Source organism: Erithacus rubecula (genome assembly GCF_903797595.1).
Source record: "Erithacus rubecula genome assembly, chromosome: 1".
Classification (NCBI taxonomy): Eukaryota; Metazoa; Chordata; class Aves; order Passeriformes; family Muscicapidae; genus Erithacus; species Erithacus rubecula.
The window spans coordinates 82,798,007-82,810,546 of record NC_136658.1 but is presented as its reverse complement, the minus strand read 5'-3'; the positions used below and the strand labels follow the sequence as shown (position 1 = coordinate 82,810,546).

Below are 12,540 nucleotides of genomic sequence, written 5' to 3'. Positions count from 1 at the left end.
CAGCGGGGTGCAAGTTGTCAGCGAGTGCCCCCCCCGCGGCTGCGCCCCCCCGCGCCGGGAGGCGCTGCGCGGACTCGGCCGCGGGCGCTGCGTGCGCGGGGCGGGCGGCGCCGCCTCGGCCGCGCTGCCGGCGGCGGGCGGGAGGCAGAGCGAGGGAGGAGGCAGAGCGGGGGAGCGGGGCGGGAGCGGAGCGCGGCGGCGGCCGAGCCGAGCCCAGCCGCGCCGCGCCGCTCGCACACGAGCGGTGGCACCGTCCGCTTTCTATTGCGGGCAGGGTGCTTGCTTCTTTCCTCGGGGGAGGCGGGAGGAAGGTGGCCGGGGGTCCGTCCCCTCCCGCGCGTGTGCGGAGGGCGGCCGGCTGCCGGCGGCGCCGGGGGTGCTCCGCGCCCTCGCCCTGCCCGCGGTGCAGTTACGATGCGCCCCGGACGCCGTGCGGCTGCAGCGCGGCGGCGCTGACATCGCTCACCATGGACAGCTTCGACTTAGCTCTCCTTCAGGAGTGGGACCTGGACTCTCTGTGGTGAGTGGTGCTTCCCCCAGGCGCGGGGACACAGGGGCTGCGGGGGATGTGCGGTGACTGGAGGGGGTGCGATAACTGGGGGATGTGCAGTAATTTGGAGTGGGTGTGCACTTACCTGGAGAGGTGCGGTAAATTTGGGGTGCAGTAAGGGGGGTGCATTGGCCCAAGGGTACAATAACTGGGGCAGCGGGTGCATAAGCAGAGGGTGCAGCCCAGAGAGGTGTCTCCTCTGCCACTTGCTCTCGCAGCGTTGCTGGCTCGGCAGTGGCAGAGGAACGGGTGCCCCCCTCCCCTGACCGCCAGGGTGGATCCGGGAGGTGAGTGTGGTGTTTGGCTGGAGGGGTCACCTGCACTCGTCCCTTACCCCAATAACACCTTGCGCTCACCCACCTCTGGTACCTCGGGTTGGACTCATCCCCCATCCCTCCTGCACGCCCCTTTCACTCCCACCCCCACCTTCGCTCCGCAACTCCCTCCCGGGCCGTCTTTATTGCGCCCCCTCCATCGCATGCCCTTGACCTCCCCCTGCGCACCCCCGTCCCTGCCCGCCCCGGCGGCGGGTGCGGGGCTGCCAGGGAGGAGGGGAAACAATTTCTAGAAATGTCATTAGCGGCTGGAGGTGGGAAGCGCTGCCCTCCCCCCTGCACCACCCTCCCCGAGCTGCTGTCTCTGCCAAGTCCCGGAGTTTGCTGCGGGAGTCACGCTGCCCCCGGGCGGCGCCGCTCTCCGCCTCCGGCCCCGGGGCGGCGGGCCCCCTTCGGGTCCAGCTGGGTCCGCGGGGTGGGGAGCAAGCTCGGCTCCCCGCCAGAACCCCCCGGTGTGCGGGGAGTGCTCCCGGGCCGCGCGGGGCGATGCCGCGATGGGAGCCCGCGGTGGGACGCGATCCCGGTCCCCCCGGTGGGATGCGAGTGCGGAGCCGCGGAGCCCCGGCTCGCAGCCCCCGGCTCGCAGCCCACGGCGGGGTGCACTCCATCTCGGGGTGCGCTCCATCGGGGATGCGCCCCATCGCGGGGTGCGCTCCATCGCGGGGTGCGCCCCATCGCGGGGTGCGCTCCATCGCGGGGCGTGCTCCACCACGGGTTGCGCTCCATCGGGGGTGCGTTCCATCGGGGATGCGCTCCATCGCGGGGTGCGCTCCATCGGGGATGCGCTCCATCGGGGGTGCGCTCCATCGGGGGTGCGCCCCATCGCGGGGTGCGCTCCATCGGGGGTGCGCTCCATCGCGGGGTGCGCCCCATCGCGGGTGCGCTCCGCGGAGCATCGGCGGCACTGCGCGCCCGCCCGCCGGGGATGGAGTGGGGGAGCTGAGCTTACTTTTGCCTGGAATGAGTTACGGTGCGCGTTTTGTTTTAAACCGTGTGAGGTGATCCATGGCTTCCGTCAGTAGGGAGCGCGTTCGGCAGCGCCGGTTCATCCCCTCGGTGGCAGGTGTAGCAGAGGAAGCTGGACCAGCGCGTCCCGTCAGTTGAGCCGCTTCTCACAAAAGACCTCTGGGTGATGAGAACAGCTTGTGCTGCATAATGTGGGTGCTTATAAATGCATACATTGATAACATCGAGCCCAATAAAACTTTTACATTGCTGTGGGAACTCTAAAGAGCACGTATAACACAAAATTAGTTATTACCCCATAAAAGTTTTTAATTATAGTGTTTCTGCCTGTGACACAAGTTAAGGTTATGTCCTCGTTTCAATTATAAATACCAATATTCAGTTTATGTCCAAACCATAACATTTATCTCTGGCCTGATTTTAAGTTTACAGTCCATATGCACAGTTTTACAATTAAATTGCGTTTTTTCTATTAAACAAGAGTGGGAGAAATAATACTTGTACACATTTGAATGCTTTTCCCTTTCTCCTTGAATGATGACAAACTTTGGGCCAATTTTCTTTTTCAGCAAAAGTGGGATGTCCATTACTCTGTTCTCTGAGCATCTATTTGAGTTAACAATGATTTGAAAAACTAACAATGTAACTCTGGGACACTAGGGGTCTAGGCTGTGTCTGGCTGTTCCTTCTCCTCAAAACCTTTTTAGCACACTTCTGTTGTGGAGCCACTTTCAAATGACTGTGGTTGCCGTAAGACCCCTGTATGGGTCCAGAAAGACATCAACTGTTTTCCAGCTAAATTACCTTTTTAAAAATATCTGTATTTGCGTTACTTGCAATCTTGTGGTTTCATAGCTCTTGTTATTTTTTTTCCTCCATGTCTGTTGCAGTTTAGAAGGTGAGTTCATCAGAAGGTCTCCAAAAAGCACATTAAAAGTCATTGCATAGTGGCAGGCCTGCATTCATTCCTAAACTTTCACCCCTTTGTAGGGGTTGAGCTCCACAAATGCCCAGCAGTGCCTAGTGAGGGGAGCAAGGGGGTTGCTGTTGTGTTTCCAAGTCTTTTTGGGGCACGAGGTTTTGCCACCAGCTTTAGCTTGGTGTATCAGATCATGGGCTGAAAGTTTATCATGAAGCAGCTGTTTGATAAATGGTTCAGAATAGTCAGTTTTGAAAAGTCATACAAACAGTATAAATAAAAGCTTGCTTTGGCTTAATGAAAGCTTCCAAAGCCTATTGTGAAAGGTCAGCAGTGCCTTGGGGCCCTGGGTCATCCTCCTGTTTGCAGGCAGGGTGGCTGTTGCATGCTGCCCTGCTGCTGTCCTGCCTGCTCCCCAGGGGACAAGTGATGGACATTCTCAAGAAACCTGGTGTGAATTCTGTACTAAACTGACCAAAACAAAGCTGGGAGGCTAATGGTCAGCTATGAAGACTTATGAGAATGCCTTCAAAGATGTGCAGTTGTTGCCAAAAAGGGAAATAAAGTACACCACAAAGATAGGAAGTACTTCATGGCAAAGAGCAACACTTAAAGAGACTTAATTTTCTTTGCAGCAAGAATAAATGTTGTCCTTTATTCTTTTGAATGTAGCCATAATGGCAATTTGTGCACTTAATTTATGACTGAAAATCCACTTTTTGAAGTATTTGGTGAACATTTTGCTTAGAAATGCAGTAATTAAATATTAATGTGCTGTTCTAAAGTGTTTTGGTTTTTTTATTTTTTTTATTTGAGATGTTCTTGGAAAATCAAAAGGGGTTTCCAGATGAACAGGGGCATGCTGATCAATTCTCATCGATTGTTGCTATTATACTATTAATGAATTTTCTTTCCAATTAATACATGCTTTGTCTTTTGCTTTGCTGTAACACAGAAGATGTAATCATATATCATATAGTGACTATAAGACAGTATTTAGCTAGTAAACTGCAATGGTAGAATATTGTAAGCTATTTTCTGCTAAACACTAGTTTTTCCAGGTTGTAATGATGCCAATAACACTTCTGCTTTCCAGAAAACTACTCTAATGCAAATACTGAAAGCTGAGCACGAACTCAAATAGGAATTTTAAGAAAACATACCAATATGTGGCATAAACAAGACTTGTGCCCATTTGGTAAGCTTTTTCTGGAACGTTTTAGAATGATCAGCCCAGCTTAACTCAAGGTGATGTTACTGCTGGCCAACAGAGTTATCCTGAGCACAGGACACTGATGACTTCAAACCACAGCCCTGACTCTTGTTTTTCTTTCTGTATGCATTTATGTGCTTCATGTGTAGTTCTACTTGTCTAGACTCAAGGATGTGGATTCTCCAGTTTGTTACAGGTTTGCATTTGTTTACACTGGACAAAAAGAGATGGAAAATCTCAGTTGGAGGTGTTTTATATGCCTGGTGTACATCAGTAAACATACTATATGTGATGGAAAGCAAATTAACAGACCAAGGGACCTAATCAGAGTGCCTGGACTAGTTCTGCATTACAGGCATTTGTTCTGTTATTTGCTTTATTTAACAAATCAAGATCAAAATTCAGCCAGGTCCTTAACTCTGTGCTTAGGTTTAGGCATAGCAGTAGCCCCAGTGAAGACCAGTCAGTAAAGGCTGTCCTCATATGCTGATGTAAGATATATGCATAGGCAGGGTTGTTCCTCATTCATTAAAAACAATTAGCAGATTTATTAAAGCCCTTACTGTGTTGTACCAAACAAGAAAATAATTTTGAATGTAAGATGTTTTTTTTAGCCACAAACAAAACCGTGTTTGTTTAGGTAAAAGAAGCCAAGTATGTAATTGGTTTATTTGGAAGTTACCTGATACTTCTGTGCATTTTGAGTTAACATCAGTTTTGTAAGGGCTGGATAGTCCTGTAAAAAATGTATAGCTGTATAGCTTCCAAGCTAAGATCAATATCAAATGCCACAGTATAAGATGGCCCAGTGTGTTTTACAGACCTTGTACTGAATTATTAGTTCATTTGCTATCTTTGGGTCTGTTCCCGCTCCATTTGAAGTCAATGAGAGTTTTGTTTGGAAGTTGATATTAACAAAAAGTGGTCAGACATCCAGCAGTCTTATAAATGAACCTTTTGTAACTTCTTGATTCCAGGTTGCCTGGCTTTCAGTCTCTACATTTTATATTTGTGTAAGGCAAGATATTTTTTCTTATATTGCATGGTGTTTACTGGGGACAGTTTTAGAAAGGTAATTCTAGACATATTTCTTCAGTCAAAGTAGAAGATCACAGTGTTTATTTTCAGATAACAGTAAGCAGCTACTTTGGGGTGAGAGGGGTCACTCTTTCAGTATGGTAACAGGCTGACCAGTATGGACCAGCTTGACCTTTTCACAGAAAATGCTCAGCAATAACACCTCCCTCTCACAAAAACAAAAACAAACAAACAAATAAACATTAAGTTAGTGCCTTACATCTCCTTTACAGTTCTACTCCAGCCTGTGTGTTTGACTTTGCCCCTTCTTTCTTTCTTTCTTTTAGCTCTTACTCCTTTTCAACCATCTTTGTCTCATCTTTGTCTCTTTTTTCTCTCTGTGTGGTGTTTCCTATTCTCCCTTCCTCCCAGTGTCAACTCACAGTTACCACCTGTCCCTCATTGAGATCCCATCTAAAAATTTGCTCTTTCTGTGATGATTATAAGTTGTGAGCAAACAATAGACAAGTAATAACTATGGATTGTTTCCTTCTCCTGTTTTCACAGCATGTTCCCTCTTCTTGATGCCTGTTTTTTAGGCTGGAAGCCCTTTGGGTCAGGAGCTGCTTTCATTGTTTGAGCTTTTTTTTCCTTAGAGCACTGAACAAATTGTATGCGCTAAAACACGATAAATAAAGAGAAGAGCAAGCTTTTCATGGTCAAAATACTTTATAAACATCAGCTGAATAATAATATTTTAAAAACACGTCTGTTGTGCTGTGTGAGTGCTCATTTGCTGGATGTAATATACCACATCCTCCTCATTTCAGTCTCCACTGAGTCCAGAGGCTCTGCCAGTTTACATCTGATGAGAATCTGGACTATTATCTCTAATTGATAGTACTTACTACTTTTTTTTCTTTTTTTTAAAGAATAATTAGTTTTTAAGCTTGTGATTTGTTTTTGTCTAATAAGTAAAATTCTGTTACAGCAGTAGGACAATGGATGTGCTTTCCTCTGTCTCCCTGAGGACTGTTTGAGTACCCATGCCCAATTGTGTGATGCAAGAGATGAACGCCCTTTGGGCTTTCATTCTGACACTCAGACCTGTAGATTTGTCCTCCTCTGGGAATCTATTCATCAGAAGTTGAGGCAAAACCCTTACTAGGTTATTGGAGAAGGGTTCAGAAAAAGGCATGAAATGCATGCAGCATTTCCCATTCTTTGTTAATAATTTGAGGAAAATACCAGATTTCTTAAAATTAGTGGACAAGAAATAAAACAAGGCATTAAAAAAAAAAATCAGCATTCCAAAAATGCTGGCTGTGGGAACATCTTGTCATCCATATATTAGCAATAATTTCATACTCAACTTCATGACACTGTCATTAAAGGAAGCACCTGTTTAATTACTGGTGTTACTAATTTCATATGACAAATTAATCCATTTGCTTCATATTTATAACAAGGAAATGAAAAAGCATGACTAAAAAGAGAGATATCTGACAGTCTGGTTATAACTTTTTTAACAATAGGAGTAATAGAGTAAAATCTGTAGAAATGAAGAAAACCTGACATTCCATACAGCTAGAAATCAGGGAGGTTAAGTTCTGTGTGACATGTGTCATCTGACAGACTAATTCCAGGGGAAAACCACAAGTTGTTTGGGAAAAACTGGAAGTAGGAAAAGGGAAAACTGCAATCAAACTTTGTTGGTTTTGAACAGAGCTAGCTCTTTGTAAATCCTGCCCTGCTGGGGAGTGGGAATTCCCATTTTGGTGCTGATGCTGCTGGGGACTGGTTTTGCTGTCTGACTGCTCCCAGGGAACCCACTGGTCCCTGCTCTGGCCAAATCCATTGGATTCACATAATTACCAGTAGGGCTGTTCTTCTGTCTCTTATAAACCAATATTAAGACACTGGTTATACTTGCTGGTTCTGCCTAAGGCCCCAGGAGACCAAATAATAGATATCTATAGTTGAATACTCAGGTAATACTCTACATAATTTCTGAATAATTTGTGGGTAACTATAAATTTATACTTAGGAGAAAGAATGAATGAACTGTAGTGACAGTTAAATGAACATAATGACAATTATTAATATTCTGTGCTAAACATTTTCTGTATCTTTTCAAAGGTAAAAATGCATAACTTGTGTTCCTCTCTTACATCTTTATAGCTTAACTTTCCTAGTACCTTAAGCAAACAAAAAGTAGTGTTAGTGACTTAAGAAGACTGCATTTTATCCTCTTAGGAAGATTTAAACCTGAATGCATGTACCAAGGACCTGGATACAAATGTATCTTGGGAAATATGACAGTAGGAATGCAATTTAAACTTAGCCTCAGAGACCCTTTATGTATTTCTTAAAAAATAAATTAGTTCCAATGCAGCAGTGGTGGTCTCAGTAGGCAGGAAACACTTAAAATTATGCAGAAGGGACCAGAAATCTTTGCTAAGAAGCTTTTTGTTGCTATGTTTTGTTTCTCAATAAAGATGATCCACAACTGTAAGTACTTAAAACTAAAAACAAGAGGGTTGTATCTGACAAAGCTGCACAACCTCTTAATGTAACCCAGTCTTTCTGTGTGGTTGTTTGCACATATTTTGGACCAGAGAAAGAGTCCTTTGTGGCTCAGCCTGGTTTGACTACATGGCTGGAGTGTACAAATAGAGGATGAAGGTGGTGTCTTCTTACACTGAGTATGTTTTGATTGCTTTGAGCTGTGGTCACTTCTTACTGCACATATAAATTTTGAAATCTGTTAGGGAAAAACTCCTGGCTTCCCTGGTTCATGCATTGCCATGATGGTGCAGTCTAGATGCCAGGTATTATGATGACCTGTGGTGATAAGAAAAATGCAAATATCACAGACAGATGGATCAGAAGGAAAAAGGTTTGATGCAGCATGCATTTGCAGAGTGCAGATTCAAAAGCCATCCCAGCAGTGGTCTCTCCAACCATGCATCTTCCTGTTTCTGTCCTTACCTTCTTTGTTTTGGTGACTGTGAGGGTTTTGGGGAGCCTGTTCTCATGCATTGGTGTTGGCAGATGTCCTAAACCTCCTCTGGGGGGATGTTAGCTTTTTTTGTGATGATGCTAAATGGTGTCTACATCCTAGTGATGCACCAAGAGAAAATTGATTCCTTCTGTCATTGACTGCTTTTGATTGATGAAAAGGGTTCATCTCTTAGGTCTGTCAATTTTTGGAGAGAATGTTGTAACTTTAATGTTTTTGTGCTCCTTTTGCCTTAGAACAGCAAGTGCAGTAGAGGGTTTGTACCTTAGCCTAGGAAAAAAATAACAGACTGAGTTGACAAAGACTCTGGAGAAGATAATTACATTGATATGCATCCACTAGAAGACACTTTTCTGACATAGGGAGGGAACTTGTCATGTCATCAACTGTTTTTAAAGGACAAAGTAACAATAAAAGTTAAGCATGCATTTGTTCATTTGTGTTTGGCAAAGAGAGTGTAGCATTTTCTCCAGGATGATGACCTTGAATTAATGAAATGTCACCAGTTGAAAGAGTAAATTAATGTCACAATGTGCTTTATTTGTGGTTAGGCCTGAAGACTGCCAGGAATTTCTTCATACAAAAGGTGTTTGTGCACTAGTCTGTTTACCAAGGCTCCCCACAAGGAAACCACCATGATCCTGACTGATCTGAATTTGTGTCACCACATTGCCTTGCCTGTTTGTGTAGACCAGCATGTTTGCAGCTTGTGGAGCTCAGCCTTTCAGAGTGTGTCATAGAATTACAGAATGGCCTGTATGGGGAGGTACATTAAAGATCACTTAGTGCCAAACCCCCTGCCAGGGAGGGACAGGGACAGGAAGGCAGGGACACCTTCCACTAGACCAGGATGCCCCATCCAACCTGGCCTTGAACACTTCCAGGACAGGGCATCCACAGCTTCTCTGGGCAACCTGTGCCAGTGTCTCAGCAGTGTCTTTACCTCAGAGTAAAGAATCTTTTCCTAATATCTAATCTAAACCCATCCTCTTTCTGTTTGAAGCTGTTCCTCCTTGTCCTATCACTACATGCCTTTGTAATAAGACTCTTCCCCAGCTTTCCTGTCAGCCCTCTTTTGGTCCTGGGAGGTGCTAAAAAGTCTTGCCCTAAACTTCTCGTTTGCTTTTTCTAAGGAGTGAATCCCATTCAGAACCCAGCCACTCTCTGGCAATAAATGGGCAAGGATTTTAGTTTGGTTTGGTTGTGCTTTTTGTTAACTCCCACTGGCTATGAAAATCTGTTCCAAATCCATAACATGGGTAGCAGAAATGTACATATTCCCAGTACCTGTGGTAATGTGTACCTGATAATGTATCCCTGGCCATTTAGTACAGATGATTCTGCAACATCTGAGGTCAAATGGTGTTGAGATAACCCCAACAAAGGAAAGCACAGATAAGTGCTTTTGCTGCCAGAGCTGAACTGCCTTTTGTAGATCCAAGCAAACTGTCTCTTTGTGGTGCTCTTCAAGGCTTCACACTTCACAAGACCTTGCCAACTTGGGTGCATGGCTGTGTGAACATGATTACATAGCAAGTGGTACAAATGCAACCCTTTTTTTTGTTGTTGTTCTTAGAAGTATATAAGTAGCAGTATCTTGAACTAATTACAGCTGATGTAAAGCACATTTAAGGAAACCCATTAGCAAAGAATTAGAACTAGAGCAGATTAGCTATTCTTTAATGGCCTTGACTGTAGATCTTTTGATGCCTTGGTAGCTTTTCTAACACTCATTGCTCATCTGTCTTTATTCAGTGACTGAGAAGCTTCTTTCAAGTCACAGTCTGGTTCTGATGTGAAAAAAATGCTGTTTTCTGCTGAAAAATTTATTACCTGGAAAAGTAAATTCTGTGGAGTTCTGTACTGTTTTTGTTGTTGAGATTTAAAGCATTTTGCTGCTCAATGTGTCTGTATAATAGAATGAACAATCCCTAATTCGCTTCCTTGGAGTTATTAATTATTTACTTTCTTGAAATACAGATCCTAGACAATTTTACATGACTTCCCTTTGTACAGACTTTCTTGTCTCTCTCTTTATTTTTGTGTGCTTTGCAAATGCCTATAAATTCATTTTCACTTAAAGGGGAAATAAGTAATTTAGATGATTGCAGCTGTTTCATAATTAATTAATTTCAATTTAAAATAATCAAGTAGTGCCCATCCATTGTTCTGTGTGCTTTTCTGAGGCATTAAGATTCACAATATCAAAATAAGTTCCAGATGGAAGTGCATACTTGATAATCAGAGAAAAAATAACTGGTTTTGTCAAAAACCTTAAGAGTTCTGCCCTGATCTAAACAGAAATTATTTTGCTTAAGCATATTTTTCAGGTTTTAAGCCATTGCTTTAGGAATTGCTTGAAATTCCCAATTTTAAAAGTTTTATAGGATAATAAACAGAACTACAGAGTAAGAGGAATAGTGATGTATGGCTATATATTAATTTGTTTTTCCAAATACTCCTGGCATCTGGTAAAATGTAACAAGTAACAAGGCTTAGCACATTTCCCCAATTTTGGTACTCTTTTATGATAAAGAGAAATAGTTGCAATGATAAATCATCTCTTTGCTAATAATCAATAAATAACACATTCTCCTGATAAAAACAAAAGGTAAAATGAAATAAAAATTTTGAGCAGAAGGAAAAATAGTTGAAATGGTGCACTAAGAAAGTCAGTATGTTCTTACACTTTAATAAATGCTAGGGTTAATGGAAGGACTTTTAATGTGACAGTTTGCAATAAGAATAAAAAATCTTTCTTGAACATGAAAGACTCTTATGTAAGAGGTTTACATTATGTAAATGTTAGTGTTATTGGCAATAGCCCATTATAAAGGAAAACTTCAAATCCAGAATAGCATTTGCAAATAATGGGATAGATGCAGCAATCTCTAGTCCTCACTTGGACAACTTTCTCTTTGAAGTCAATGGAAGTTTTGCCTGAATAAGGTGGAAGGAATTAGCCCATTCATTATTATCTGAATTACATCAAGAGCTGACTGCTAAACAATAAAATCATGATTCATAACATAACGGCTTCACTTAATTCTTTTGTAGTCTTAATATATCTCATTATATGGTACTTCTGTTCTTTCCTCTCTGTGCAGTATTCAAATTAATAACAACCACCTTTACATAACTGATGGTTCGACATGTTTTGCTGCCTTAGCAAGATCAAAGGATTTTATATACCCTTTTTGGATAGATATCAAGAATGGGGTGATCAATCTCTTCAGTAACCATTAAGCACATTGTAAATATCTCAAGGTACCCAATTAGACACAAGTGGTTTGCCAGATGCTGAGAGCATCACCAGTTGTCAGAAGATCCCCAAATCTGTGGGACAGTCCAGAATTTATTAGGGATTAGTGGAGGTTCGAGTTGTCACGCCGCTGATTTGTGGTCATTCAGCTGTGCCCTGCCATAGGCAGCCTTCATGATATGTGGAGATAAGTTCAAGTGACAATACTTTGTCTTGCCCCCCAGGCACCTTTGGGTGGGAAGAAGGCAGGGAGGGATGGATGGACACTGGTGTTTAGTTCCTCTCTTGTGACCAGAGAGGAATGTGAGTTATAGTAAGTGAAATAGCAAAATTGGGAGGGCGTAAGAGAAGCAGACTGAAGACAACAGCCCAAGAAAAGGGACCCCTAAAAAGGTTTATTGCAAAGCTGGAGTTAACCCATTAACCCCTCACCAGGAAGCCATCTGCAGCCTTCAGGGTTTAAGAATTCTTTTTATCTAGAAATGTAATTGACACAAGATGTGTAACAGCTGCGAGATGTCAGGTTTGTCAAAGTAACTAGAAAAATTAGTTCTATGACACACACAGAGCAAAGTAATGTATAGCTAAAAAAAGAAGAGGAATAAATTATCATAAGGGTTAAAAAGAGGAAGAAAAATAGTCAAATAATGAAAGTTGCAGGCAGTTCTGGAGCACTGATGATTAAACTACAACAAAGGTTTCAAAGAAGAGTCAACATCCTAACTATGCACTCCAGTAGAAATAATAGTGGAACTCCTCATGTGTCCATTATAACCATACTTCACAGAGGGGCTGGAATGGTCAGTGTTCTGCACTGACCCCAGAGTAGGGTGGCTGCTGGGTTATTTTACACATCTGCCTGCTGCTGTTGTTATTCAGGTGCTTTACCATTGCACTTTGCACCTGCATAGAGACACAGATTTGCTGTAATAAGAGCTGTTGAGACTTGGGACAAAAAGCCCGTCACAGTACCAGAAGCTTTGTAGACAAAGTGAAAAACAGAGGAAAATTAAGGATAAAAGGCAAAACTGGTCAGAAGGAAGAGACTGGAGTATTTTAATAATCCGAATAAACAGCAGTTGCAGCAAACCACCAGCCTGACAGCGTTGCCAAATCTGTGAGTGTGAGCATGATGGGAAAACTGAGAACTTTCTTTTTAAGAACCTCAGAAGGAACAATGAAATGATTTTGGGCATGTTTATGAGGACTCCTCCCTCATAAACATAAAAAGTATGAGTGGCAGCACAGGAATACCC

General features: G+C 43.5%; 1 protein-coding gene across 3 annotated transcripts in view; it reads left to right on the top strand.

The window, feature by feature from the left end:
• The first annotated feature begins 228 nt into the window (after positions 1-228).
• Positions 229-12,540, top strand: part of AFF3 (ALF transcription elongation factor 3) — a 310,637-nt gene continuing 298,325 nt past the window's right edge. For 2 of the 3 annotated variants that reach the window (XM_079299765.1, XM_079299764.1), the window contains exon 1: positions 325-520. In XM_079299765.1, the coding sequence (XP_079155891.1) occupies positions 468-520 (53 nt within the window). In that variant the 5' untranslated portion in view covers positions 325-467. Of the gene's footprint in view, positions 521-12,540 lie in introns of all 3 variants that reach the window. The other variant, XM_079299766.1, reaches the window with a different exon arrangement.